This window comes from Anguilla rostrata, chromosome 2 (genome assembly GCF_018555375.3).
Source record: "Anguilla rostrata isolate EN2019 chromosome 2, ASM1855537v3, whole genome shotgun sequence".
Classification (NCBI taxonomy): domain Eukaryota; kingdom Metazoa; phylum Chordata; class Actinopteri; order Anguilliformes; family Anguillidae; genus Anguilla; species Anguilla rostrata.
The window spans coordinates 42,744,467-42,772,400 of NC_057934.1; the positions used below are offsets into that span (position 1 = coordinate 42,744,467).

The 27,934-nt window shown below is 42.0% G+C and overlaps 2 protein-coding genes across 5 annotated transcripts in view; one reads left to right on the forward strand and one right to left on the reverse strand.

The window, feature by feature from the left end:
• The first annotated feature begins 231 nt into the window (after window positions 1-231).
• LOC135248116 (uncharacterized protein C7orf50) overlaps window positions 232-27,934 on the forward strand; it is a 90,997-nt gene continuing 63,294 nt past the window's right edge. The window contains exons 1-3 of one of the 4 annotated variants that reach the window (XM_064322362.1): window positions 232-359; window positions 1,197-1,356; window positions 1,445-1,603. In XM_064322362.1, coding sequence (XP_064178432.1) covers window positions 1,207-1,356; window positions 1,445-1,603 — 309 coding nt within the window. In that variant the 5' untranslated portion in view covers window positions 232-359; window positions 1,197-1,206. Of the gene's footprint in view, window positions 496-676; window positions 959-1,196; window positions 1,357-1,444; window positions 1,604-27,934 lie in introns of those variants that run through there. The other 3 variants (XM_064322361.1, XM_064322364.1, XM_064322363.1) reach the window with 3 other exon arrangements.
• LOC135248113 (G-protein coupled estrogen receptor 1-like) lies at window positions 10,464-20,010 on the reverse strand. The gene is made up of 2 exons (XM_064322357.1): window positions 19,774-20,010; window positions 10,464-15,873 (listed from the first exon to the last, which is right to left on the reverse strand). The coding sequence occupies exon 2, from the start codon at window positions 15,407-15,409 to the stop codon at window positions 14,345-14,347; it is 1,065 nt and encodes a 354-aa protein (XP_064178427.1). The 5' UTR covers window positions 15,410-15,873; window positions 19,774-20,010; the 3' UTR covers window positions 10,464-14,344.

Consider the following 27,934-nt stretch of genomic DNA (forward strand, 5'->3'; position numbering starts at 1 on the left):
GGAATGTGAATTGAATTGGACAAACACAACTAGTTTTTTTTTTTTTTAATACACCTTCGTTCCTGTACACATGTAAGGGTACTGGTTTAAAATTAAAAGACGCGCCACAGAACTGAAGTACGGAACTATTCTATTATTCGGACGTGTAAACTACAAATCCCAGAAAGCAAACGTACTAAACTTTCGTCGACGGATAACTGAACACACCAATGAAATGAGAAAAATACAAATATGTCACCAATCAGAAAACAGGAAGGGATTACTTCTCCATGCTCTGTGACACGTGCGGTAGTTTATACTTTCTGGCCGGTCACGGTCTGTTTCTGTTTGCATGCTTGATAGTAACCTCCACTGAGCAGGTTTGGGTTTTATTAATTAACTAGATAGATAAGTTAGGCAACTGGCATATAAAAGCTTGAAGAATAACAGGCCCCAGAAGCGACACATACCGGGGAGACGAATTAGAAGTCTTTTTTTTATTTATTGAAGGCCAGGGTAAGTTGCAGGCTAGCTAACTAATTTAGATCACAAGCCGGCAAATTAGCTAATGTTAGTTACTGCCGACGTTAACTGGCTAATCTTCAGTATTTCGTTGCAACCAGTATGATTTGCATCTTAGGCACGTTTTGGTTATGTTAGCCAGTGTCGATGTCAGCTGTATTAAGTTAGGATTTACTCCCCTATATGCATAACTTCAGTATTGCTGTTGAGTTAGCTAAGTTTGCCGTTTCATGCCTTGTTTTCAAAATGATTATTTGCATAGTAATGTAGACTGGCTTGTTATTTAGTGTCCTCCAATAAAATTTTAGCCACTTACTGTAATGCAAGTTTTAGACGCTGGCAATTAAGATCTTGAGTGAAATGTCCACCGTTCCGTGATCGAATATTTCATTGCTCATAGAATTCATTCACGAGTAATTTGAAACTACAGAGAAAAGTGAAGGTTATGATTCTATGAGTATGTTATATAATCATGCTTTGTTAAATTCATTCCTCTGTTCTACTGCAGCTCTGCTAGCTCAGCCCGTCACTTAAAATATTCTGAAAGATGTTATTTTGTGTAGTCTTTAAATAATCGTAGAAGCCTTTATGCAGGCATACAGTTATGTAGCTGGAAGTGTTTTTGATTCACCTCTACAATGTGAATGTGTTTGTAACACAATGACTGCTTACGTGTTAATTATTTGAACCAACAGAACAAGGAGCATGACAAAGAGCGAGAAACGTGATGGGAGGAGGAAGGAAAAATCCAAATCCAAATCCGTTGAATTGGCGGACAGGGAGGCCTGTTGTCAGGAAGACGACCAAAACAGAACTGTAAAGACAAAGAAGAGGAAGCCATGCACCGAAACCGAGGTACCAACCTTTGTAGATGTGTGTAGTTCTCAGGATTTCAGAATCATCCTCTTGCATGGTATTAATGATCTCTGGTGTACTTCTCAAGGAGACTCCAGGATCTGGCCCTGTGGTTAAAGTGAAAAAGAGACCTTCTCAGTCAGAGTTGGCAGAAGTGAAGAACAAGAAAAAATCAAAAAAGGAGCAAGTAGAGGAGCATACAGAAAAGAAACAGAAGAAAAGGAAGAAGAAAAGCTGTAAATCTGAGGTAAGTAAAGATCATTGCAGTAACTTGTTCCTGATTAATCTTGGCAAGAAGGGAGAATGATTGTGTCCACGTCTCGGACAGCTGTTTTTTTTTGTCGGTCAGAGAGATGCAAAATTTTCAAGGGATGCATGGGATGTACATTCTCGGGTGATTTCTAGGACCTATATTTGTCTGGCCATGTTGGGCATTACTATATGTCAGTAATGCCCTATTTTATATTACAGCACAAACTGCGGCTAATTTTCCACTTTCATGTAATAAATAAGCACAATGTCAAAGAACTTGATAAAGAAATCTAACTGATTTATGTGTCCAACAAAATGTTTCCTACCTGCTTCCTTAACCTGCTAGTCACTGTAGATTAGTATTAGAGAACAAAATATAAAAGCAGTGTGTACAGATGTTTCAGTTGTCCACATTTGACATTTGCTGAACCAGTGTTGCAATATGTAAGTTTGTCACTTTTGTTCACACTGGAAAAAATCCCTCACAAGCTGATATTTTAACTTAATTTGTACCATCAGTTTTGCATAAAATGTGATGCCTCTCTGCTGCATGCATGGTGCTTTCATTGTATTGGCCAATTCAATCTGCCAAAATCGTAATCTAATATTATCATGCATCCTTAGTGTGTACTGAGCAGTTTTTAATGGGAACTATGTGGATTACGTTTGGTAAAGGTGCCTAGTACATGTCTGACAAATGGGAAACTCAGTTTAAATATTAGTTGTTTATTCATTGGGATTTTGCTGCATTTGAAGTGATGGGTTGGCAGGGTGTCATTTGCATACAGAAATGCCAACACGGCTTTCAGTACTCAGTCATTAATCTGTTCCCATTAATCACTTTGATCCAAAGCACAGATATTGTGTAAATGATTGCAATATCTTATGGATGGTTTGTCCTTTGCACATAGTATTTTGATATCAATTCAGTACGTAGACAGATTTTTAGGAGTTTAGTTTTTGCAGATGTAGAGTTTATACAGTGTGTATGTGATCAACGTTTTTTTAAGCTGAAAACAATTTTATTGAAATTACAAATACTGCGGTCCTAGTACCCTGTTTGATCAGATTTGTGATGTTACCACTAGGTGGGGCCAAACCGTTTTAGCATCTGCAGATGGGTTGCTGCTTGGCGCAACATAATGATGACAACAGTGTTGCATTTAAGAGGAGTTAATACAACAAAACTACATTGATAGCCTGATTAGAAGAATGTTGTTAAATGAAGAAGCATCTATTAAGAAAAGAATAATATAAAAACAGTCCTGGTGGGATTTGGCATACTGAACCCTGTTATAAATAGTACTTGCAGAACTGGACAGAATGTCTGAATTAATGAGACTAGACTGCTGCTTAAATGAAAATTACGATGAGATAGTATGGCATTAAAACCCATGGCATACAGCTATTCTTGTACCCCTTTGAAGTGTACGTCAGTAGAAGATATTTCTTTTGTGTTATATCATTTACTTTGTTTAGATCTTGTGTGTTTGTGGATCATGTGATTGAGAGGAATGATTTGTCTCCACACAGCCACTCATAAAAAAATTCCTTTTACTTGTAATATTAGCTCAAGTGACCCGATGAGTCAGGTTTTCTGGAACATACAGCTATTGATGGTATGTCCACTGTGCTTTTACTTTTGGTTTTCATGTATGTAAACAATGAACTGCAATAGAAAGGGTGTATTTAGCAATCCTGGCCTGGGGGGGGGTTGCCACCTATCATAAACACAATGTGGCATTTCAGTTTTCCCATTTCCCCCCATTTTTTCCCTTTGTTTGTTCCCCCCCATACGGATGGCACCCTAGGTGACTGCCTATACCGCCTATGCCTAGAACCAGCACTAGTTGAACCAACAATGAGATGGCAAACTTGGTTCTGCAGACACAGTGGAAAAATATGTTTTTTATATTTTTGGTACTGCCTGTTATTATGGTTGTCATTCCAAGCAGTTGCATTATATTTTCAATAATGCTGCATTTGAATGTCACTTTCTATTCTGCCAGAATTTTTTTTTTTGGTATTCCTGATACTGTTTACCATTTAAAATTTTGTATGTAGAATTGTGTATATGGCTTTTCCTCATCTTAGATTAGGCTTATCAGTCATTCTTTTATAGATGCTGTGGAAAGGTGGTTTAGAATTTAACCTATGAGAGTTCCGTATGTAATGCTGTGTCTGTATATGCAGCAGATCTAAAAGTGAGTTTCAGTGCTTGAGGGTGAAGGACAGGAACCACTCAATTCAGTTGCCATGGGAGAGCACGTGCCTCTGTTTAAGCAGCTATTTTTCATTGTTTGATGCTGAGTAATTTGAGGCAAGTGGGGTCTCTCTTGGCTTCTCTCTATCAAATTGGATTAGTCCACTGACCTTTCATCTGCTCTGTACACCTGCAGGCCTCTCTAGACTGAGGTGAGGTCCGCACCATTTTATTTTGCTCTCCTGTCTCTTAATTGCTAGACACATCTGTGAAAACAGGGTTTCCAGGTGAGCGTGCAGTGCTTTCCATCAGCATAGATGGAGTGTCGCGCCTAAAATGTCTGGTTTTAGAGACTCTGCTGAGAGTCATTTGAGCCTGTCTTGCCTTCATTTCCTGGTACAGCCCCCCTCCCCTCCTTCTCCCCGAATTTCAATTTACAAATGCAATCATAAGGCCAGTTCATTATTCAGCACCTGTGTGTATTGGGTTTTTTCCTAACTCTTGTTTCTCTCACACTCTTCTTAATTACTCTGCTCTCTCCATACAACATTGATTAAGGCAGCCTGATGTTTATTCCAACTATGATTTCATGTTGGACAAGTTCCTCACTTACCCTGAAAGCGAAAGCCTGAAGCTATATTGCTCAGTTGGATAGACAAGCTTGTTTGACGAAAACATGTTTGACAGTCACTGGCTGGGTTTTACTTTTCTGCATTTTATGATGAAAATAAAGAGAAACTATACTGAATTCAGGGTACTGTCTTTAATGTTGAAGTCCACTTTTAGATCTAGTCGAGGTGAGGCAGTTTTTCCCACTAAGACCAGAAGTGGACAAACACTGGCTCAAAATGCATACCATGTGTCAACTTAACTGACTCAAGCAGAGCTTATTAATGGTGCTTACATGACCAACTAAAATTGCAGCACCTGGCTTAGTTACATTTTGTACTCTTATCTAAGCCAGCTCTGTTTTAATACCTTGTCACCTTGCACTAAATGAAATAGTCTGTTCCCTTGTGGTCACTCACAGCCTTTTTACTGGCAGGAGGGAAGAAGGGGTGTTTTTTTTTTTTTTTTTTTTTTTTTTTTGTTAAGATTAGGCTAAAGATGATTTCTTTTTAGACATCCAAAAGGAGATGGCTCTCTCCTTGAGAGAGCCGTTTTAATTCTCCAGTCATGCGGCTCTGAGTGGTGAGAGTGTAAGGGCTGAATGTGAAGTCACTGAGCTGTCCTGGAGGACTGCACTGGAGCAGGCGCAGCTGGCAAAGGCAGGCTGCATGTACACAGAACGCCATAGCTGACGCTTTTGCGCGATGAGGCGGGAAGTACCCTACTGAGCAGCGCACATGTGGTAGCAAGCCACTGCTTGCACTGGCATGGTCAGACTTCAGTCCTCATAACTGGGGGCCTTCCCTGTGCCTAGAATGAGTTCCCAGCTGGATAGGTCTCCAGGGAGCCCTTAAATGTGTTAAATGCTGTGCTGTCTGCCGGTGAGACACCCCACACGTGTGTGAGGTAAGTCCTCTCATAGACACCACCTCTATGCCTCTACCTCTCTCATGCTTGGCTCAGCAGTGAAATTGAGCTGTTTGTAAGATGGCTTCTGGAAAGTTTGCTCGAAGTCAGACACTAGAAACTGTGGACCACATTCATATATTTCCCTCTACTCAGGACTGCCAAGCATCACTTTCCAGAAAAGGGCAAAAACCCAGTACACTGGCACTTCGCAAATAGTTATTAGTCTACTATCGGCATGCATGGGCACTGTAGTTGGCAGTGATACGTCATTAACTCGGTTTGTAGGTGGCCTTTAAAGGTAGCCATTTTAGGTGCAGAAGAAGGATGGATGTTTCTGTCACAACTTTTGCAGTAAGAGGCTCCCGTGTGTGTCTGGATCCACAGACTGGCTTCAATCTTTAGAGACAAATAAATGAGAATGGAAATATGAGCCTGTGTAAAAATCTGCTACGTTTTATCCGAGAACTCCAACCCTTCCCCTTTCAAGAGTCCCAGCTCTATGTGCAGTCCTGCAGGAGCCATGTTTTCACACAGGAGCAGTTTCTGTTTTGAGTATCTTTTCATGAGAGTGAAGGGGAAGTGGGGGTGGGATGGGACTGTGAGGAAGGGAGTAAATAAGAAGGTGAAGTGGCACGTTATATTGTGCAGGTCCATTTGCTTTCTTTCCCGTGAGGGTGAAGTTTGTTTTTGAAATCTGTAGAACTCTTTAGTGAATGCTGTGTCTGGGTTCCTGTTTGTTTATTAATTGACCAGTCACTATAGCATTGTGACTTCCGTTCCTGTCTGAGCTCCTCTGTCACCCTGAATGAGATTCACGCATGATACGGTCTCTACAAATAGCATGTTTTAAATCCGGTTTTCAAAAGAGGCTTCAAGACCACATGTCACAGCTCTTGAAATCTATGGTCAATTCCTATTGATGTGACCTGACAAACTTTTTGTATGCATGGTCAAACATGCAGTTTGCGCTTGTTCTCAACTTCTCATGAGGGGAAATTCATCTGGATGTTGTGCTTAAAAAAAAAACAAAATAATTTAAGCTAGATTGACAGCAATCCTGGTGACATGTTGGCTACCTCAGATTTGACATTTTTACAGGGTTCTCTCAGATCGGCAGTTATTTGAATAATGTTTCCCCGTCCGTTTCCCAGACTGCGATGTCACAGCTGGAAAAACAGTTTCTGCCTTTCGCTCGCGCTTTTCCCAGACCGCAGTGTGCCTCTGTCCTGCTGCTCTTTCCACAAACACTGTGCATGTCCCCGCTGCACACCAGCCACGGAGCGCCCCCCAGCCTCTCAACCTATCCTTTAATCTACTCATTTTTCTACTTTTAAATTCAGTTGGGAACCAGAAAGGTCCCAGCCAAGCTCACAACACCACCTGTGATTATGTAAGATGGAATGGCTCTTGTACTGCATTCGGTGCTGTGGGTCTTTTTTGCGGTTTCCTCGGATGAGCTTGAATAGGGATTTCTTAAGCATACTGTGACTTGCATTAAGCAACGTTCTTGCATTAAAAACTGTTGTTTATGAATAACCATTTGATGTGGTTGATTTTCAGTTTGTTGATTTGTGGAAGTAAATTTAATTTTTGATTTATTTGATCCAGTTAAATTTCTCCTCATCGTGGTTGAAGACCATTTTGATTCATTTTCAGCAAAATCATATGTTAGAGAAACATTGAAGGCATCGGGGCATGGCAGGGTTCACAATGAAGTGGAATCTGATACTGCTTGTAATGGGGAAAACTTTATGAATATGTATTGACGCAGGACAGTTTAGATGGTCATATTTAGCATGTTTGCTGTTATTTGAAGGCACATACATAAATGCACAAAATCACACGCTTGTATATTTACTTGGGCATTAGCCGGAGTACACTGGAAATGGTGCTTGTTCTAAATGTGCATCTGTGGCTAACATTAGCACAACTCTACTTGAAGGCACCTGTGCGTGGGTGCTGTTGCCAAGCAATAAAATATTGTGTCTACAAGGTATAGTATATTTTTAAAGGCTATTCCAGTTCCTGTGTCTCTTTGTACATTTTATTAGTAACACAGCAAGGGCAATAAAACTTAGGTCATTTGTAAATACACTGTATGTTGCCATGAACAGATCGTGTCTGCTCCCTTGGAGGTATAGCTGCAAAATGAATCCACAACTCTATCTCTTATTTGGCATCAAAATGAAACATTGGACATGTAACTGTCCTCTACCTGCGACACACCTGTGTCCAAGGTGTGTCCGATCCAGAAATATGGTTCACGCAGATGCTTTCTGTCACTGGGTTATGTTTTTATTTTATTTAAGTTTTTTACATGGACCCTCCAGAAAAGATTGCTGGAGAGTGAAACCTGTCCTCGTGACCAGATTTACAAATGAGCTAAGGGCCTGTTTGAATGACCTGGGGGCCTGTTTAAATACAGCTATGAATTACTGCTGTGAATATTCGTTTGTGCTTCTACCACAAAAGTAATGTTGTGTTCAGATTTGCTAGGATGCAACTTATGTTCAAATTTGCAAGGAGCACAAAAGCATGCCCCTCTCTACACCATTCCGCCACAATTAAGCTAATACTCTGGCTTAGTGGTTTTTTTAACATACTTGATTTACCATGGCTGGAAACCTGTTGATGGACATGGGTTTATTTGTTCTGGGTAGAGCTGGAGCCAGAGGAAATCCATCTGCACATAAAAGGATTTGTTGTGTGGGGCTAGTTCACAGTCCTTTTAGTTGTGGGATATTTAAAGTGTTCCATAATCTTTGATTTTTCTCAGGGACTGTGGTATGTATTAATCAGATGACATTTGACTTGTGCTGCCTTTGAAATAGTTTTTTATGGGATTCAATAGCAGAAGCGGGGATGGCTTTGTGAAATTAGACCCCAAATGCCATTCATAAAAAGAAAAATAATAATAATCTAACTGACCCTGAAGAACTACTGGCAGTAATTCTGGCCCCGTTTTAAGGTCTTTCTTGTGGTCTCATTTTCTTGTGTGGGAGTTTGTTTGCGCTCTGGGTAGAATCGCATTGCTGATAAATTAATTCAGAAAAGTAATAGGGTAATAAATCTCTGTTCATGTGTGCAAGAAATTGCATGCATTTGAAAAATTTGAATTCCAAGAATAAGGACAGCAGTGCTTCTAAGAAACCGGGTTCTCTTTTTTCCTCATTTGTTCACAGAAATTCATTTTGTGGAAAAAGACGCTGTACCCTGCAGTACACTGCGTGTAGCGTGCATGTAGTGGTATAGTTTTCCATGTTAGTAGAGAAAAGTCTTCTGGTAGATCTCACCTTTCGTTATAGGAGCTTCTTTTGTGGTTCATTGAATTGAATGTCTCATTTTTAGTCATCACTTGTCACTTTTGATTGTACATTTTTTAAATCATGGATATTACATGCTACCTATCACACTTAATACACAAGTGATTATAAATCTGTGCTGGCGTAATGAATGAAATTGTTACTGTTTGGTGATTAACAGAATACTGATTGAGCAGGAATATGTACTTATTATTACTAATAAAATATTGTTTTATTGAATATATTTTATAGTGAGCTGTGGAAGGCTGCGTTCCACTGTTACAGACCAAAATCGATGATGACTTATTTACAGTCCTAAGCTGTAAATGTAGTGTGTACATTATACACAGGAGAATATCTCAGGAATGAATTGTCAAATGAGACAGAATATTTGTGAAGTGCTTTTCTCTTAAATACCACCTTTTCTTCCCAAAGTGTGGCTATGACATGCACGCTACTCAGTCAAAAGCTTTTTTTTACACGTATGGATTTCAGATCAAATTACACCTACTATTTAAAGGTCCCCTTTTATGTGTTTAAGGGAAAAAATATTGCAATACATTTTAAGAAAATTATAAATTCAGTGAGATTCTTACCCTCCAAGCTGCGCAGGCCATTTTGGGTGGGTGTTGCACTTTTTTTTCACACGCTCTGCATTGATTGGTAAGCTGACCGGGGATGACACTAACGCCTCTCATCTCCTGCCCACGCTAACTATAGTTTACCTACCGCGTACCTAACCACTTGGCAAGAGCTGTAAAGTTAACTTATGGCTTGCTTCCAAGCGCTTACTATTGTAGCTGATTAAACATGTAGCTATGACTCCTTGCTTGCAGGCTTGCTGGCCTGTGTTGGAAGACTACTATAGCTGGTCCAGAATGCTGTTGCCCACCTTGTCTTCAGCCTGCCAAAATTTACGGACACCGATTCTGAACACCCTTCACCGGCTTCTGGCGGCTGCCCGTGTTCAGTTCAGATCTGTCGTACTGGAATACCAAACTGCAAATGCTACTGCCCCTTCCTATCCAGACAGTAATCACGCCATACATCCCAACCAGACCTCCGTTCAGCCAGCTGGCCTTCCTGTCCCTTTGAGCTCCCAGGAGCCCCTCCTCACAGCCCCAGCTCTTATCTGCTCTCATCCTCTGCTGGTGGAGCACACTTCTCTAATCACTCAGGGAGGCAGATTCACTGGCTGTCTTTTGCAAATATCTCCAAACTCACCTTACTCCTGAAATTGCACCTTGCTGTTTTTTTAAACTGTATTTCTATATAAAAAAAACAACTCACTTGTCTTTGGCTCCTACAGGGGGGTGCTTACCATGTGAAATGCACTTTAGTGAGTCGCATTGACTTAAAACATCTGCTAAATGACTGTTACAAAGTGTAAATCACTCAGTAGCAAAAATAGCATGTCATGTCCCTTGCAGGAGAGCAATGGAAAAAAAATCCTTGCTGCACTAATTGGAAACCATGTGCAAATAAAAACAATCATGATTCATCTTTCCACAATATCACACAAACCTACAAAAAATAAAATTGTTTATTTGCAAAGATATCTTACAGTGTAAAGAACTAGCCTATATTTGCGTTGGAAACGAAAGGTTTGGTTTGTAGAGTAGGTAGTCCTAGCTGCTTGTTTGAACTGAATTTAGAAACCAAGTAGTCAGTGCTGATTGCCAAGTGTTGCTCAAACAAAATGTTTTTCCAAGCGAAGAGTTGCTGACGGTAGTTCGCTCCCACATGCTGGTCACATACATAATGGTTACATCACACATTGTGTGTTCAGTGCTGACATTAGTTTTAAATGCTCATTATCCTTCTGACACAGGTGCTAGAAAGGCTTTTTTTATTATACAAAGACAGAGGAAGGTCCTGTCATTTGAATTACAAACTTATCACACATGCATGAACAAAAACTTTCATCTTTCTGCATGAACCATAATTCTTCCTAGTAAATGACAGAAATCAGGAATTATGTAGCAGGTCTTTTCTACCCTTAGGCCATTCTTATATCATTGATTAGTTGCAAGTTTCATATTTTTCATAAGGCATTACTATTACAAATTATTAGGATACCAAGGGATAGGGATACCTTGAGAAAAATATGGGCAATTGGTGTTTCCTGGAGTTCCTACTGTAAACCATGTAGTACAGTACAGGGACACTCAGGCCCTGGTTGGTTTGCCTGGTAGTGCATTTGTTTCAGTTCAGGAAAGACATGGAGAGCAGCATTGAAAGGATTTGTGGTGCTTAATGTAATGTGTGTTGTCATGGAACAGGTCAATCATTGTTATGTGCGGCAATCTGGTGTCTGGGATTTAATGTTACAGTATTTATTATGAATGTCTCTCTAGACCAAAAGGACCAGAAAATTGGGTGTTGGCTTCACCAACTTGGTTAACCTGTGGACTGAGTTTTAACCTTTGGCCTCTTGTGTGTTGTTTTTGCAGTTTCAGTGTTCTGTTCAGAGGAAAACATTCTACAGTTCAAAATGATGAAGCAGAGATTAACAAAAACAACTAAGATATTTACTGGACATTTTCCAGTAGCACTGTTGACATTTCCTCTGTTGAAAGCATACAGCGAGTTTAAATCCTCCTCAGCTGGGATCTCCTTCCTCATGCTGGTATTGGCTAACGGAAGCTGATGGGCTCATTAAAGATTGCTCTCCAGTGCTTAGCTTTGAGCTTCAGTGTGCTTGGCCTCCGTACGCAGCTGTGTCTAAATGTCAAGCTTTAAAGTATTCTGTTTGATTTAGAGCAGTGACATGCTATTCCGGCTACAGGATGCTACAAGTTATTTTACTTCGAAAATTGATATTTTTAGTCAGTAATGAGGTTTGCATATCTCTGGTTTATGGTTACTATGATGTAATGTTGGTGTTATGTAAATAGTTTTATGGCTACTGTCTGCAGCCTTCTTCTGGCTGGCTCACTTTGGCATTACAGGTCCTGTATTGCAAAATTCTAATTCTGTGTTGTAACAGTCTTCTTTAATATTTAAGCAACCATTTTATGATATGGTAGAAACAGGATCTATGTCGCTCATTATTATTTTATAGTGCAAAAATGGAGAATCAGACTGCTGCTTTAACTGAAATTATCTTGTGTGGTCAGGCTGTTTTTGGGAAAAACAGCACAATAGACAACTGAGTTAAGAAAGCTGAAAAGGGTAATTGTTTATCAAGAGACATTTTGGAATATCATAGTTATATGACATTATTGGCATTGTTGTTTTCTTTCTCTGTGGTTAGCTGTGTAATTATTATGGCTAGTGCCAGTTTCATCGTACTCGCTAAACACTTGCAAGTTTAACTGTTTCATCATGTCTGCAATTTCACCAGTTGCATTAGACACATTTATGATGTACCTAACACATTGGGTACATTATGGAATCTACAGTGGTTAGCAAAAATGATCGATCTGATTGACGGTCAGCTAGCCAATCAAACGGCTAAAAATGGGTTAATTGAACTGTGCTTTTGTCATCCACACACCTGTGGGGAGCACTCACCCCATAACCAGTGACTAGTGTGACAGGAGGAGAGGTCTAGCTGACACTGATGACAGTTGTAACCAATTCCAGTGGGTGACATGTTTCTTTGTGCATACGCTTGTTACTGGCTGACCTAATCCCACCCCTGCCTTGAGGAAAAAAAATGCAATGTGTCCCAGCACTACAAACTCCTGGTCATATTCTGTTAATCACAGAATCCTACTGAGGCTAAAGAACATATAGGGCTTAGCCTGTGTGTACTACCTTCACTGACTAAGCCACTATAGAGCCATTGGTCTCAATCAAATGGACAAAAGTTCTGTAATTTAATAGCTTCAATGACCATTGGAGTTGGGTGTATTCTGTTTGCCCTTTGAACACTGAGGGTAGGGGCAGGGATGGAAAGTGTGCTGCATAAATATTAATTAATTTGTAACCATAGACCACAAACTTATTGGAAAAAACGTTTCGAGAACTAGTATCGGGAAGAGAGAAATCTTCCCGAAAAATGACCTTTGTGCAACTCTTTTCTTAGAAGATGTATGTGCTTTAATGTTTTGAAAATAGAACGGTTGGTGGTGACCTTTTCACGCGTCTCACTCACCAAAGGTGGTGTCTATGCCAGTGACATTTTAATGATTGTTTGACATGTCTGTTGAGTCTCAGTCTCCCCCTCTGGGCCATTGGGTGTTGTTTTCGCAACAATAATAATACCGTAAGATGAAAAAAACATGCAGTACCTGGGGAAAAGACTGATTTTCCTAGTGTGCTATTCATTTGTTCCTTCACAATAGGCTTCCTGAGCATGTCATTCTGGAGTGTCTTTTATGCAGATCATGTTGGCACACTACAAAGGATGCTGAACATACCCAGGGTTTCTTTGCATTAGCTGGCTTGACAAATCCTAACAACCACAAGTGATCACAGGGATTTGTTAAACAAGCTCTGTGTGCGTTGCCATAAAAGGGGCGGTGTCTGTAACAATGAGCCTGTAGCAGTGCGTTTCTCTCCTGAGGAGAAATGACACATAATGGATGGATACAAAAAACATAAAGCAGTCATAGTGGCAAAAAGCAACAGTGTTGCTGCCAACAAAGCCAAAGAGGAGTGTAGAGAAAAAAGAATTGTTGCTCATTTAAATTTGTTAGTAAATACCTTATTTACCTTGCCACTCATTAAAAAAAAGATTTTTACAGTTTATTTCAAATGTGACTGAACATTCTAGCTGCTTCTTAAATTGATATAGCATTACCAGAAACAATCACGCCAAAGTGTAAGTATAAACTGGAGAATTAAGGTCTATCACTGTCCCATAGTTAAGGGATAAGTGGTTATGGACACACAGGGCTCAAGAAGCTTGCTATTCACCCAGTTGAGAATCTATATCTTTTGTATTGAATATTCTCGGAGAAAGACTTGCCCTGCAAAGAGATTTCCTCACTATCTGCACCTAGCTCTACCGGATCCTCCAGTGATGGAGGTGCCTTTTCCAAAGTTGATTGGTCAAAGTGCTTTGTTTTTTTAAATTTTTCAATCCTTCAGCCTGCAGATAACCTGTCCCAGAACAGGTTAACCATGCAGCATAAGTTACCATAGCGATTTACCCTGACTAACAGTGAGTCCGTGTCAGGGTATAGAAAACCCTGGGTTATGCCATCTTGCTAACCTCATAATCTGCCTTCAGGTTTAACCCCCAGTTGCATTTGTTTGTAGGTGACAGGGAAAGTAACTGGCCAATGAACTGGCTTTCTGTGAGGTTTAGATTAAGCTGCAAGTCTCTAGTGGCTCTTGAGTAATTCAGTAGTCAGTTGTGTATTACAAATAAATTTCACATTTTTCCCCTTTTTCAGTCAAAATGATAATCCGTTTGAAATGAATCCATTTTATTTGTACCGCAGGGTCTTTGATTTGAATAAGCAAAAAAAGTAAAGTTTCACTTTATAAATAATTAAATATTTAGAAGAAAATGTTCTGCTTATTCTGGGCTATGCCCCCTGAAGAATATGTCCCTGCTTTTTCTGCTCTTGGGACCTGTGTTTGCCCAGTGTTGGAATGACAGAGTTCGCACCAGTCTCAGTCTTATCTTATCGTCGGACTGTTTACAGTTCTCTGCGGGCCTGCCGGTGGATTTCTAGCACATACTCTACGTTCTCCAGAGCCAGTGCTCAGTCTCTCCACCCCACAGCATTCTGATTTGTCCAGTAAGTTTGGTGCCTTACACCTCGGACACCTCTGTCCTGACAGCAATGTGTAAATCCAGAGTGTGGTGACAGAGACGGTAGAGCACGGACCAGCTGGCCTTTTGTTGAACGAATAGCCGTAGCTTGTCCCTGAAGGTCTCCCCCAGAAAGCTGTAGATGATGGGGTTGAGGCAGCTGTTGGAGAAGGCGGCCAGGTTTACGATGTGGCCGGTCAGCGGGTAGTCGTGCCACAGGGTGCCGACGCTCCCCCTAGATGGGTCGGTTGCGCCCTGCAGCAGCTGGACGCTGATGAAGACGTTCTCGGGCAGCCAGCAGATGAAGAACACCAGCACCACCACCACGATCATGCGCAGGGCCTTCTGCCTCCGAGGCCAAAGGCCCCGGTGCTTCTGCGCCCGCATGAGGATGCGCACGATCAGCGAGTAGCACAGGCCGATGACCGAGAAGGGCACCAGGAAGCCGATGGTCACCTCCAGCCACTGGATCTCGAAGACGTTGGCGAAGCAGAAGTTGACTTCGCCCCGGTGCTGCGTCTGCACAATGGTGAAAGGCAGCAGGGTGGCCAGGATGGAGGCCGTCCAGATGAGGCCGCAGCTCAGCTTTGCATGCTGCATGGTCCTCAGCGGGCTACTGCTCACCGAGCTGGCCAGGGCCACGTAGCGGTCGAAGCTCATCCACGTCAGGAAGAAGATGCTGCTGTACATGTTGACCTGGAAGAAGAGGGACATGAAGGTGCAGAGGACTGCGATGTCGTAGTACTGCTCGTTCAGGTTGAAGACCTCGATCAGTGAGTCGGCCACCAGGATGAGGTCGGCCACGGCCAGGTTGACAAAGTACAGGTCGGGGATGGTCATTTTTTCCGTGTGGTTCAGGTTGACCACCAGTATCAGGATGTTTCCGATAAAGCCGACCGGGAACAGGAAGATGGTGTAGAGGCAGGAGAGGAAAAGGCTGATGATGTAGAACTGGTAGGTATCCGTAGTCCCTGCCGAACCCGTCCTGTTATAGTTAGATGAAGCGTTCACCTCCACGGTGCTGTTGTCATAGATGTAAATCAGGGGGGTTGTGTACACTTCCATGCTAGTTGTATCTTTGCTTTGGCCACCCCAAATCAGAGGTCACATGGCTCCTTTCTGCAGTTACATCTTTCAGCATAATAAATCCCTACTTCCAGCTGTAGTAAAGCATCTCTTACTGAAGCGGTTTTTGCATTCTGGGGCCAGTCCGGTTTTTCTAGCCAGTTTTTATGGCTTGCTTGTTCTCATTTTGGCTTATCTGTTTATAAAGGCACAGAACAATCTGCACAGGAGCACTTCCATGGTTTGATGTGGTTAGTATTATCTACAGACCCACTTGACCCCCTGGGCTCGTGTTACTGTGTCCTCAGAGCTCGATCATCCTCTGGTAAAGTTTTGCCCTTGTCCTTGTATTTGTCACTTTGTTTTCCGCCCGTTCTTGACTCCAGTCCTGGCCCTTCTTCCGCCGTCCATTTACTCGTTAATTCATTATGATGCTGCGTGTGATGGGCACAATGGCATCTGAGCTGAAAAAAGTAATTTTAATAAAAATGGTTAGGTGCACAACCTTTGGTTAAAAAGAGCTTCACACGGTACTTGTGATATTTATACTTACTTTGGTTGTGCTTATTTGTATCATTATGATTTTCCGAGTTGTAATGCTAGTATTAGTGATTTTTGGCACTGCAAATGTATCTTGAGCTATCTTGTATATATGGTCTTGGCTAGCAAATAGCATTCAGCCAATCTTTCTGATATGTAAGTGTTTAATAATGTAGTAAAGTGGTATGTGTAAATACCAGTGGTTACGTAAACGCAGGACTCTGCACTACAGGACTCATACACTTTCTGTAAACTGATATTTTAAGATTACATTAAGAGTCTTTAAGATTGCAATGAGCAACAATCCAGACTTGAACCACAACAAAATAATTACTCCTGTTTTCTTAAGCCAATTGTCTTTTGGTGTTTGATATTTGTATTGTTTATTGATCATAATATTTACACAGCCATTGGTGGCATTGCAAGAGTCAAAGAGTAAGCACTGAATTTTAATGACAAGTCAAAAACGACATGTCATGCTCAAGCTAGCTTGCTGAACATGAGTAGACCAAGACGGAAATCACTCCTTTAGAGTTTTTAATATCATTAGTCTGTGCGTCAAACCGGCAAATAATTTATTTGTATCTGATTTCATCCTGCTAATCCCACCGTTTTGTTCTGCTTCTGTTACAAGTGCCATAATTACATTATGCATCACAACATTTATTGTGTAATTGTGGCATATCAGGCAAACTAGTTATTTATTTCAGAACGCAAGTGAATTAGTGTAAAACGTAGATTTCGAAATGTACTGGGTTCCAAAAACCATGAATACACAAACATCACAGTTTCCAGTCCACTTTACCTTTTTTGATGTGCCCAGTATTGGACACAGCCTGCCGTCGCTTACCATCAGTAAGCACCTTCTGCAGATGACTGGCGGAGAATTTGGAGAAACAGCTGTTGCAGCAGCCTTGTCTGCATAATTACCGCTAATTAATTTGTGTTAATTAAGATCCACTTCCTCAGCCTGTCTCACTTAATTGCATATTCGAAGGGAGGTCATTTCTCACTACTTGAATTTATTTTACATGTAGCATCAAGTGTGTACCATGAGAGATTTTACTGCAGGCCAGACACATTGAAGGAGGTGCCTTTGAAGAAGCATGATCAAAAAAAAAAAAAGAGGGAATTTAAAAATCCAATCTGCTGAGAGTGTTATTTTTTTGTGTAAATATCATTGACATTAATTATGACTTAAGAACACACGTTAAAATGCATCAAGGACTATGGTAAGAACAGCTCTCTGCGTGATGTTGGTTATGAATGGATTTGGAATTAGAGATGCAACATTTATGGTTTTTGTTCCAGTGGGTGGCCTTTTTTTGTTATTCTGAGAAATTTTACTGACATTCCAGGTCTTTAAGGAGCTGGGATTTTTTTTCTCTCTCTATCAGAGAAAGTGCAGAAAATTGTTCTTGTTTGTTCTTTCTATGATATCCTGGATTAGACCTTCTCCGTTTCATAGTATTGTTATACATTGTGGTGAAGAATAAAGTAGGGGTTATCCTTACCACTGGTACTCTTCCTCCTTGGGTGACAACTCCCATGCAAGATTCCCATTGACTAGGTAAAGGTGCGATCTGACCAATAGCACCTTCCACTCCACACGCCACACAGGTAGCCAGGTACACCATTCAGGAGGCCCAAGGTGGTCATCAATTATGGATAATATTAAGTATTAATGTAAAACATTAAATATTTTCAAATTTACCTAGCCATTTGGTGGACATACTATTATTACATTATTATAGTTTAAATATTACTATTAATCACTTTTTTTGTACGAGCTATGCAACAGTGGTTTCTGGGGGACTGTGGTTAATTGTTGCATTTACCACAATGCCACATGAGTGTGATGCTGATATTTCATGAGGGATTTAGATGGAAATAGCCTTGTTGTTTTTATTTTTTAACACCTTAAAACAGTTTAAAAACATCCCAAAGTTTTTACCCTCACTACCTTTTATATTGTTGATTTGATCTCACAACTCTTATGTCCAAAGCCTTCTGTTGTGTGGGATTTCAAACAGAAAATAATTATATTCATTCATAAATAAATAATGCATTTTTGATCTGACCTATATTTTAGTTTAAATTAATCTGTCTTCATAAATTAAAGATTATGTAAACGTCTAGCTGATGTAACATTCATAGTTGCTGCTTTGATAGAGTTGCTGCTGTGAGTTACAAGAACTTTGAATTTAAGCACCTAGACTCACAATTTGGAAGACCATGACCAGTAATTTAACAACATATGAGGTTTTGTGGTAATAATTCTACCCATTCTGGCTTTAGAAGCGGTTTTATACTCTGTTTTAAGAATTAAGTCTTAAGGTTTAAATCGTGCTTCAGTGTAAATGAATTGGACAGCTTACACTTAAAGCTTTCAAAGTAAAGCACATGCTAGATTTCAAAAAGAATAAACGAGACTAGTCTGGAATTAAATTTTACAGTACAAAAGTTAAGTTTCCCTGTACAGTCTAGTGAAAGTCAGATAATCAAATGAATGCAAACTAAGCCCTCATTATTTGTGTTGCTACAAGCATAAAATGGTCTTTCCAGCCACCTCAAAGGCACATTTAGAGTTGATCAGGAGCCTCCTGTCCCTGACGTAACCTTTCCACGTTCTTCCAGCTGGAACTGGGGAGCTGTTAGGTCTGTTTGATCTGGCTCATGCAGAAACGAGTGAAGTAGGGAGCAGAGTACAGTGGAAGCTGCTGACTGGCCTTATTCACTCAGACATTCACTTTATTGTTGCCTGAGTGATGAAGGGCTCAGCGAGATGTTAAAACTGCAAAATAGGAGCCTGTTAGGAGCCTGTTGTTTTTGTTCTTTAGCAACAAACAAGATGAGTTCCAAGGTCCTCTTTGAAAGCATTTTTTGCCGTTTTTATTATTATTATTATTATTATTATTATTATTATTATTAATAAACACAAATTCATATAAATTCAATATTCATAAAGTTTTGTTAATGTCATCTGTGCGTGTAACGCTTCCGGATAATTGACACCTAAAATTCATAGGGTGCAGAATAAACATAAATCAACTGAAAAGAATGGGACTATCATGCTAGCGTAAATGCTCAGGTGAGGTCAGTTACCACACTCGGCAGTACAGGGGCACAGGTAGGCCACATCGGAATGGAGCGTGCAGTGCGTAGGTTTCAAGCCAAACCCCTGGACCTCAGCGCTTCCTTTTAGAACAGTGCTATAAAAAGTTGCGCTGAATATGAAGAGACAAAATATGGCCTACTGTTAAAATTGAACAGAATAGAGGTCAGCCAATAGGAGTTATGGTGGTGAATATGCGTCCATATACGCACACTCTTACGCAAGGCCTCGACTGCGGAGAAAATAAGTAAACTGTTATGGCAAGTGTGTACACTGTCACCATGGCGTTTGTCCCTCAGTTCCTCAAATTAAAATGAGAGGCACAGAAGGCTTACATAATGTATATGTCTCTGCAGGTGCTATGATTCGATTATGTCAGTCAGTCACAAACATAGCCCATCTGCCGTGGGAACTTTATTGGTACATGATTTGTGTATACAATTTAGCTTTGTTTTAACTGATTAACTCTCATAAATACCATATACTCATTGCCCCATAGGTTCATCTCTTTTTGTTCAGTTTGCGTTTACTTACACCTTTACCAGGTAACAGTGCTTACTTCATGGCGAATCTAAACCAGAACATCGCAGCTACACATCAAAATCTTACTTGTGCTTGGTGTTTAGTGTCCAGTTCCAGTCACTTATCTTAATAAACAGAAAATGTACCAAAAGCCTTTTCTGAGAGCAGTGCGAGCATGGGAGCTTACTTTTCTAGCGGGCGTGCGGAGTTTGTGCCGCTCTCCCTCCCGGTGCCGCGAAGTGCCACCGTTTTGTAATCCCCATGTCCGCGGCGCCGCCAGCCTGCGCGGTTCTGACTGCCCCGCTCCGCCGCTCGGTCCCCCGCTCCACCTGCTGCTCACACCGGCAGAAGACAAGCAGACGTGCAGCAGCAACAGCCCATCACAAAGCCTCTTCCCTTCTGATCCCGCTGCGCTTGTGAGCGTGCTCTCAGCCCACCTCCCTCCCTCCCTCTCCCTCCCTGCCTCCCTCCCTCCCTCTCCCTCCTCCCCTCCCACCCTTCTCCCTCCATGCTCTCCCCTTCCCCACCTCCTCCGGTATCCCTGGAGATCTCAGAGGAGCGAGGCGGGGCCAGAGTCCCGGTTAATGAGTGCTGTGTGCGTGAGGGTTCACCTGCTGGGTGCTTGAGCCGTCTAGCAATAAGTGTGCACTGAGGTCAATTAGCATTCTGCGGATGAGTTTCACTGACTCAGCAGGCTTCAGCTCATTTAAACAGGGTCTCATGAAGTACTGAATCCTACAATGATCACTATGTCTTAATGTATCAGAAATGAGCAAAAACAAAAACTGTCCCTTTCTTTGATAGCAACTTTTCGCTGAATGGATATTAGTCAGTCACGTTGTACGCGTTATTTCGCCACAAACGTCATGTTTATGGGGTGTACTTCAGGGCTGCTTGGTGGGTGAGATGACCTTGTTAGTAAAAATGATAGTTCAGACTTCAGGATAAGGATGAGAAACCAAATGTTCTGCGTGAAGTACAATTACAGACCACCAAGTGACTTTCAGTCAGTGGACTATTGCTGCGTCACAGTCTCCTGTTTATTATCTTTTTAACTGTGAAATAAAAAAAAAATAAAAAGCACTTGTTTGCCTACTTGTATAAAATGCTAACTTTGCGTAAGGGTATCATCTGCCTTCACGAGTCAGTGTCTATACGATTGTCTGCTTCATAACGCGGTTAGGTTGGTCACTGGGTGACTGTATGGAGTGTACACAAGAGACAAATGTGGGCTTAATTACATGACATGACATCCCATGAGGGCCTCTCTGCAGAGATCAGTCATAATTACGCAAAACGGGATGGACGGCTGAGGTTCGCCTTCCCGCCATTTTGCAAGCTTTGTGGGTTATGCGCACGTCGTCCTGTTTCGTGTCCTGAAAAGGTTTCTGTTGTGATCCAGCCGTAATCTGCCGAAAGTAGAGAATACATTTCTATTTGAATTGTGGAAACTGAAACCCCCCGTCAGAGGTGACCACGCGGTCCGAACAAAAGGGAGCGGCAGCGCGGTGTGCGCCATCGCGCGTCGTCTCTTCGCGCCTGCGGTGTGGGCCGGCCGTGCGTGGTAATTAGGGCCCAGGGGAGACCCCCCTGCGACGCGGGGTCCGGCGGCAGATGGGGCCGGGCGCCGCGTGTGTACCGCTCGGCCCCCGCGGGACCTGGGCCGGAGGCGGAGCCCGGCTCCCTCCCCCTCCGCGGCGGCACCTTCCGTGTCCTCACGCGGTCTCTCTCGCTTCATCCGCCTCCCGGCTCATCGCACCGGGTCAGGCTGTTAGTTGCAGCGCTCGCGCGCCTCACGTAAGGACTCGGGAGAAAATGAGTAACCGGGAGTCCCCGCGGCTTCCAGGGCCGCGGCCCCCGCTCCCTGGTCAGCGGGGCGGAGGGACGGAAACCTGATTTGACCGGAGCGAATTACGGCATGGCGCTCCGTTCCTCCCCGCGCCCCCGCGCCGGGGACGGTGACGGTGACAGAGTGCAGAGCCGCCCGTGTTTAGAGTTGGAGCTCCGCTGGATGGAGTCGCTGCTCCACCAGACCCCGTCTGGCCTTTCCATCAACCCCTTCCACTCTGCCGTCCCGCTCCGTCCTGCTTTACGTCTCGCTCCGTGACCCAAGCAGACCTGTCTGCGAACCGGAAGCCCGGAGTCGATCGCTCGAGCCCCGACGCCACCGCTCGGGCTGCGTCCGTGTCATTGGCGCAAAACCGAAGCCTTGATCGATGCGAAATTGGCTTGTAAACGTTTCGGAAATGCTGTTGGGTCATGCTCGGTTAGTTCTGAGAGGACTTCTTTATAAACTGAATGCGACGGCGGGATGACAATGAGATTGTCCAGTATGCAGGCCTGTAATGCCTCGCCGTGTAATTGGCTGTCGCGGACTGGGCTCGCGTCCGCAGGATATTTCGGATTCGCTTAGGAACAGCTGTCTAAACATGCGTGCGGTCTTTGCTCCGGCCTCTTTGCGGTTTGGTCTGCTGCGAATGCACTCATGTCCGCGGGACATGCCGTTTGTTTTTTGGTTTTGGTTTGTGTAATATCGATGCCATTCTGGGTGACTGGAGTTCACATGGCCTACAGGCTCGCCTTGCTTACCGGCTGCTGGTCAGACTGGACCACGGTTGTGGTGTCAGCCGTGCTCTAAACTGAGAGGAAGTAGGCAGAAAGGTGGAAGAATGAAAATCGGATGTTTCCCTTGCGGAGGATTAGCGCGCAGTAGGGGTTTCTCATTAAATATGGGACAAGTGGGTAGCAAGCATCCCCAGATCCACAGATACAGTAATGCTCACTGACAGTGGTAATTATGAGTACATGAATACATGAGTCCAGTACTTCTTGTTTTTATATTTGTAAACATTGACCATGTTGGTCACCAGTCTTCACTCTGAGCCGACCAGAGGAGGATGGGTTTCCCCCTTGAGCCTGGTTCTTTCCAAGGTTTCTTCTCATGTGCCACAGGGAGTTTTTCCTTTCTACTGTTGCTTTAAGCTTGCTCCTGTGCAGTTTAGGCCTGGGTTGTCTGTGAAGCATATTGTGGCAATTGTTGTGAAATGTGCTGTATGAATACATTTTGATTGATTAATTGATATTTTTTGGCACCCTGATCTGTTCAACTGACAAGTTTCTATTGTGCTTTCTGTATTTTATCCTATCCTTGTTTCATTCCATCCAGGACTTCTCTAATCTATAGATCTCGTGCAGGCTGATTATCTGGCTAGTGGCTGCTGTAGTTTAAAGCTGTAATGTGTTTTTTTTTACCACAGTGAGGAGTATGCTGCCTCTGTTGCAGCTAATTTCACTGTTGAGAGTCTCAACTTGAGAAAGTATGTCCTACTGTATATACGTATGTTAGTTTCTCGTTGTCTTTTGCTCATTCCCCAACATTCTCTTTCTTTTTGCCATTATATTTTGTCCATTCGTAACATTTATTTTAATTACTCTTGTTATGGGAAGTTGCATTTATGTATTTGATTGTGCAATGTTCAGAATATTTTTTGAATGGTAATGTCATGTCAAAAACCCCATTGCTTTTCTTTCTTCTCACCTACAGATTCTGTTTGTATTTCTAAGCTAGCCTTTTAAAAACATTTATTGTGTGCTTTATGAATAGACTAAATCACATCAAAATATTGCTGCATTGAATAAATAATTAAAATGAAAATTTTGCTGTATTGAATACCATCAGTAATAAAATTGGAAGTTAAGTACAGTATAAGTTATCTTGTGTTTATATATGTATTGGCTGTTATCAGTCTCTTGGAGTTCTTTAGGTACCTACTAGAGAGAATCTTCTAGATATCAAGGTAGAACTTGTTAGATAGCAAGGAATCATAATACATATTCCACCTAACTTGTTGCTTGGCAGTGGTTTTTCAATCTTTACATGAAAACCCCATGAAAACATCTGGTCACCTGCATGGATGGTGCAGCCTTCTGCATCTTCAGGTCATCCGTTATGGGTGCTGCTCTGGGAATGTAGCCTATACTGAGCGCGGTATGGAGAAGGAGACAGTGATGTTGCTATTAAAGATGATGGAATGCCCTGAATAGTGTTTCATTCAGGTTTCTACTTATGTAGTGTATTTGTATACAACCAGCATTTTATTTCGTGCTGTGGTTAAAAACTGAGGTCTTCCTTTGCTTAATAACTTGTGAACTTGCACAGTGAGAGCACTGAGGACAGCTATGTGCTGAAACATTTGCTGCTGCTCTTTTTAACAGAGCACTTAAATCACTTCCCCACGTGATTCTGCAAATAAATTGCCACTGAAGCAAAGTTTGACTTTGGGTTTTTCTTTTTTTAAAAACAGTTTGCGGACGGCACATTTCCTTTCTTTCCGGTTTCTGAAATTAAAGAGACGTAACGATAAAATATCGGTCTTGGACATTTCGGTGGTCTCCGAGGTTTTCTGTGGGCTTATATGTGGTCCTCTCTTGCACTACAGCGTACAGTATCCCTTAAGACCACAAAAATCTCTTTGCCAAACTGCCTTTCATAAAATCCCAAGCAAATGTCTCTAGGGCCTTCAGTTGCTTGCTTTTACAATTGCTCCAAATGTTTCCACAGACCTTGTAATCTTTACAAAGCTTTCAGTGTGTTTATTTGTATAAAAAAACAGTTCAGATTCAGTTGGCCGCTCACACATTACAGTTTTCTTTCCCTTATCTTGTGTGATGTGGATATATAGCCTTTGCCTCGGCTGTTTCCCAAACCTAGTCCACGCGTGCTGTTCGGACACCTACATTTTAATAAGTCATGGCCGATTATAAGGGCAGGTTCTTCCTCCATCCAAGGCCAGTGAAATAGCTTGGAGGTACGCTAAAAATACTTTTGCTTTTTGCTCCTACTAAGGTTATTTATCAGGCGGTTAACTGAATGCCAAAATGACTTTCTTTTGAAAACGTTTTTGTGTCAATTTATTGAAGGGGCAGAAATGAATTAAATCTGAAGTTGAAGAAATCCTTTTACTTGCGTCGTCTTGTCAGCAGGAACGTCTTTTCAGGGTCACATCTTTCATGAGGGACTGATCGCACGCACATGAAGAGAGATGTTGTTTTTGAGCTAACCCTTCGAGTGAACCTGAATTGATTGCTTGTAACAAGAGGAACAGCATAAAACTTGTGTGTGGTTGAGAATCACTAGTGTCAGCTTTGCAGAAGCAGATTTTTGTGTTGATCGTGAAGAAGGCTAGGATGTGTAGTAAGCAATGTGGAAGTGTAGGCTCTCCTCAACCTCAAAGACTTAGTGGGCATGCTAGCCTGGAAGTGGTGTTACTTCCAGTGTTCTGTGTAGGTTGAGTCCATTTTAAACACCCAGCTACTGTACAGGCGTACAGTAGCTGGGTGCTTGTGGAGAAGGGTTGTGGGGAACTAGGCAGCTGTTTCGTAGGTGACTTGGGTGCATTAACTGTCTTAACTACTACTTGTATTTTTTCCATAGACTGCGTTGTTGCCGTTCTCGTTGTTGGTGTTAATCAGTTTAACCTTCAGGGTCCAAGTTGAACTATGCGGTTGTTCCCTGCACTTGGACCGGTACTTCTCTCTAGGGTTTTCGTCATACTTGTTCCTGGTTATGGTTATACACTTTGTTGTACGTCGCTCTGGATAAGAGCGTCTGCCAAATGCCTGTAATGTAATGTAATGGGTTGACGGGGGGTTGAGAAGCAGATATGCTGTGGGAACCTTTTATTAGCTGGATCCTCAGTGTAGTATGTTCCCCTGCACGTTTTTACATCACCACAATAAGCTCCACCGGCAGTCACCTCTAGAAACCGTCTGCACTCGTTTCAGATGTCCACCCGCTTTATCCTTCACCTTTTATAATAAACCCCTATTCGTCCCGTCGGAATATTGTGAAAACAAACAAAACAGCTGAAGCAAACCTTTATGGAAGGATTCAGTCTGTGTTCATGGGATAAACCAGCCTTTGCAGGGCCCAGGATTATTTTTGAAAAGTGATTTGTTTTTGGTAGACATCGTAGCCTGAAAACACCTGGGTCAAACTGAGCACACGTTTAAAAAAAGAGCAATATAGGTACTTTATTAACACTGAACTGTTTATTGAAAAGTTCACACTGGCAGTAGAATGGCAGTGCATTGTTGATACATTTGAACCAAACATTGTAACTGAAATGTGAGGTGGTTAAAAATCCTGCATTGAAAATGTACATTTTTTAACTTGCAGTAGAACTGGTAAACAATTTCTCAGACGCACACATAGCCTACCTGTCTTTATTCCACCAAAATGATGGTCTAGCAAGTCAGTCAAACTGTTTGTGTTGTCAGTGTGTTCGACCTGGAATGTTTGTGTGATTATTCATTGCTAAAATTAACTATGATATTGGGCTTTTCTCACTTTTACTTCTAGATGCTATTAATGCCTGAGCTCCACTTAGGTTTGGATCTTTGTCGGTCAACTTTGGTTGTCATCTTTTATGTATTTTAATGGAAGGGCCTTTTGTTAGCCCGTATCTGTTGATAACATTGCAAAAATGTATTTAGTGCCACTCAGAGAAAAATTATGGGAATGCGGGCATACCAAGCTGCATGTTGAGGAACTTGGGAGCGAATGGTTTTTCTGAGAATTACTAGCTCCCCCCGCAGCCTTTGTGGAGACCGTTACAGGACATGCCATTTCCAAAACACGGCACATTATTTGTAGTCAACACCTTGTTTCTTGTGTGTTGTAATGGAAACCACATGCCTTTTTTAAAATGCCTGTTTGACGTTTTGGTTTCTGAAAGCATGAACCCAATATTGTGTGACAGGCATTGTGCCAAGCAGAACAACCAGCAACACCTTGATTAGATTGCTCTGTGACCACTCTGTTGCTACTGCTTGAGGTGAATGCGTAGTTAAGGTGTGCACACGGAGGTCTTCAACCACAGTGACCGTTGTAGGTTAGCGTTTGTACTGACTGAAATGAGCAGCGCCTGGTAGGGCATTCTATGGAGGAATATCGCTCTAGTCTGAGCCGTTCCAAATTGACAGATGGCGTTGCAACCTTTGGTCTTTTGGGAAGTACAAATTTAGGGATAATGTAAAAAAAAAAATTAAAAAAAAAAGAGTGGTTAAACTTTTTAGATGGTTTTTAAAAATTTGAGGCATAGCATGTAGCCTACTGCACATTGCCTTTCCTCTGGTTATAACTTACGGGTGGCACTTCCTATCGGGGCTCTAGGATGTTTCAGTGGAAGCTGTAACACTCTACAAACCACTTTACACAAACATCACTGGGATGTCTTTTTCTTCAAATATGGGGAGTGTTGCATAATTGGTGGCTAGCAATTCTATAATCAGACAGTTGTAATGACAGAATGATGGTCAGAATGATGATCTTGTGATGCCCATCTTGTTTCAGACTGTTATACCTTAATAATTAACAGCTAGTGTTATTGGTGAGATTTCTGGAATTTGTCATCATGAACCAGCAAAGGTTTTGTTTTGTTTTAGTCTCTGGCATTTATTAAGGGCATATCAAATAAATGCTTGCATCACCAGAGTGTGGCCTTCAAGTAATGTTGGCATGAGAATAATTAACGCAGATGAAAATGTAGCTGATACTGAAAATATGCGGTGGGCACACTGGGAAGTCATCAGCTTTCATTCATAAATTGCATAAACTGCAGCTTAATGTTCAACATTGCACACACCACCCTGCACTTAACGCACTGAAATGAATAGGCCTACTTGCTGGGTAAAGCAAAGCAAAACAATACAAAATGTAAAATGCAATCGAAAACAAGAGAAAAGCACTGCTGTACAGTACTGGCTTATAACCGACAGAATTTGAAATGCAAAACTGTGGTATCACTGCTCTCTATGAGGAGTCTTATACGCATTCAGCATGGGGAAATTGCAGTATGACTCAATGAGGAATCCCGTTGAGATCCACTGCTGTTAAGTTGAGCTTCAATAGAGGCCCTGTCCTAGTAGGGGGGGGACTGCAACAGACGCAAATGAGGACAGGCCGCTCTGGGGTACAGCGGATACTCCTGGTAGCAGGTCTTCCGTGTCCTCCCGCAAGCTCACTGTGGCAGCCCTGCTGCTGTTCACCCCAGTGCACTGATTACGACATTCTGAGGATTATAAACGCACAGACAGATATGAGCTTCAGCGTCCCAGCCTGCTTTACATTTAATTTAATTTAAGAGTCGCTGTGTTTAAAGGTACCCTGTTTCGCCTGATATACAAAATAACCTTAGCAAACAAATAAAATAGTGTTTTGCATCCTGGCCCTGTTAAGCTTCTACAGTCATTTCTGCACCCTGAGAACGCTTCAAAAGCGAGTACCACTTGTATGCCTTTTATGCCCATTTTAGTATGCGCAGAACAGCTTTCATTTTTTTAGAATT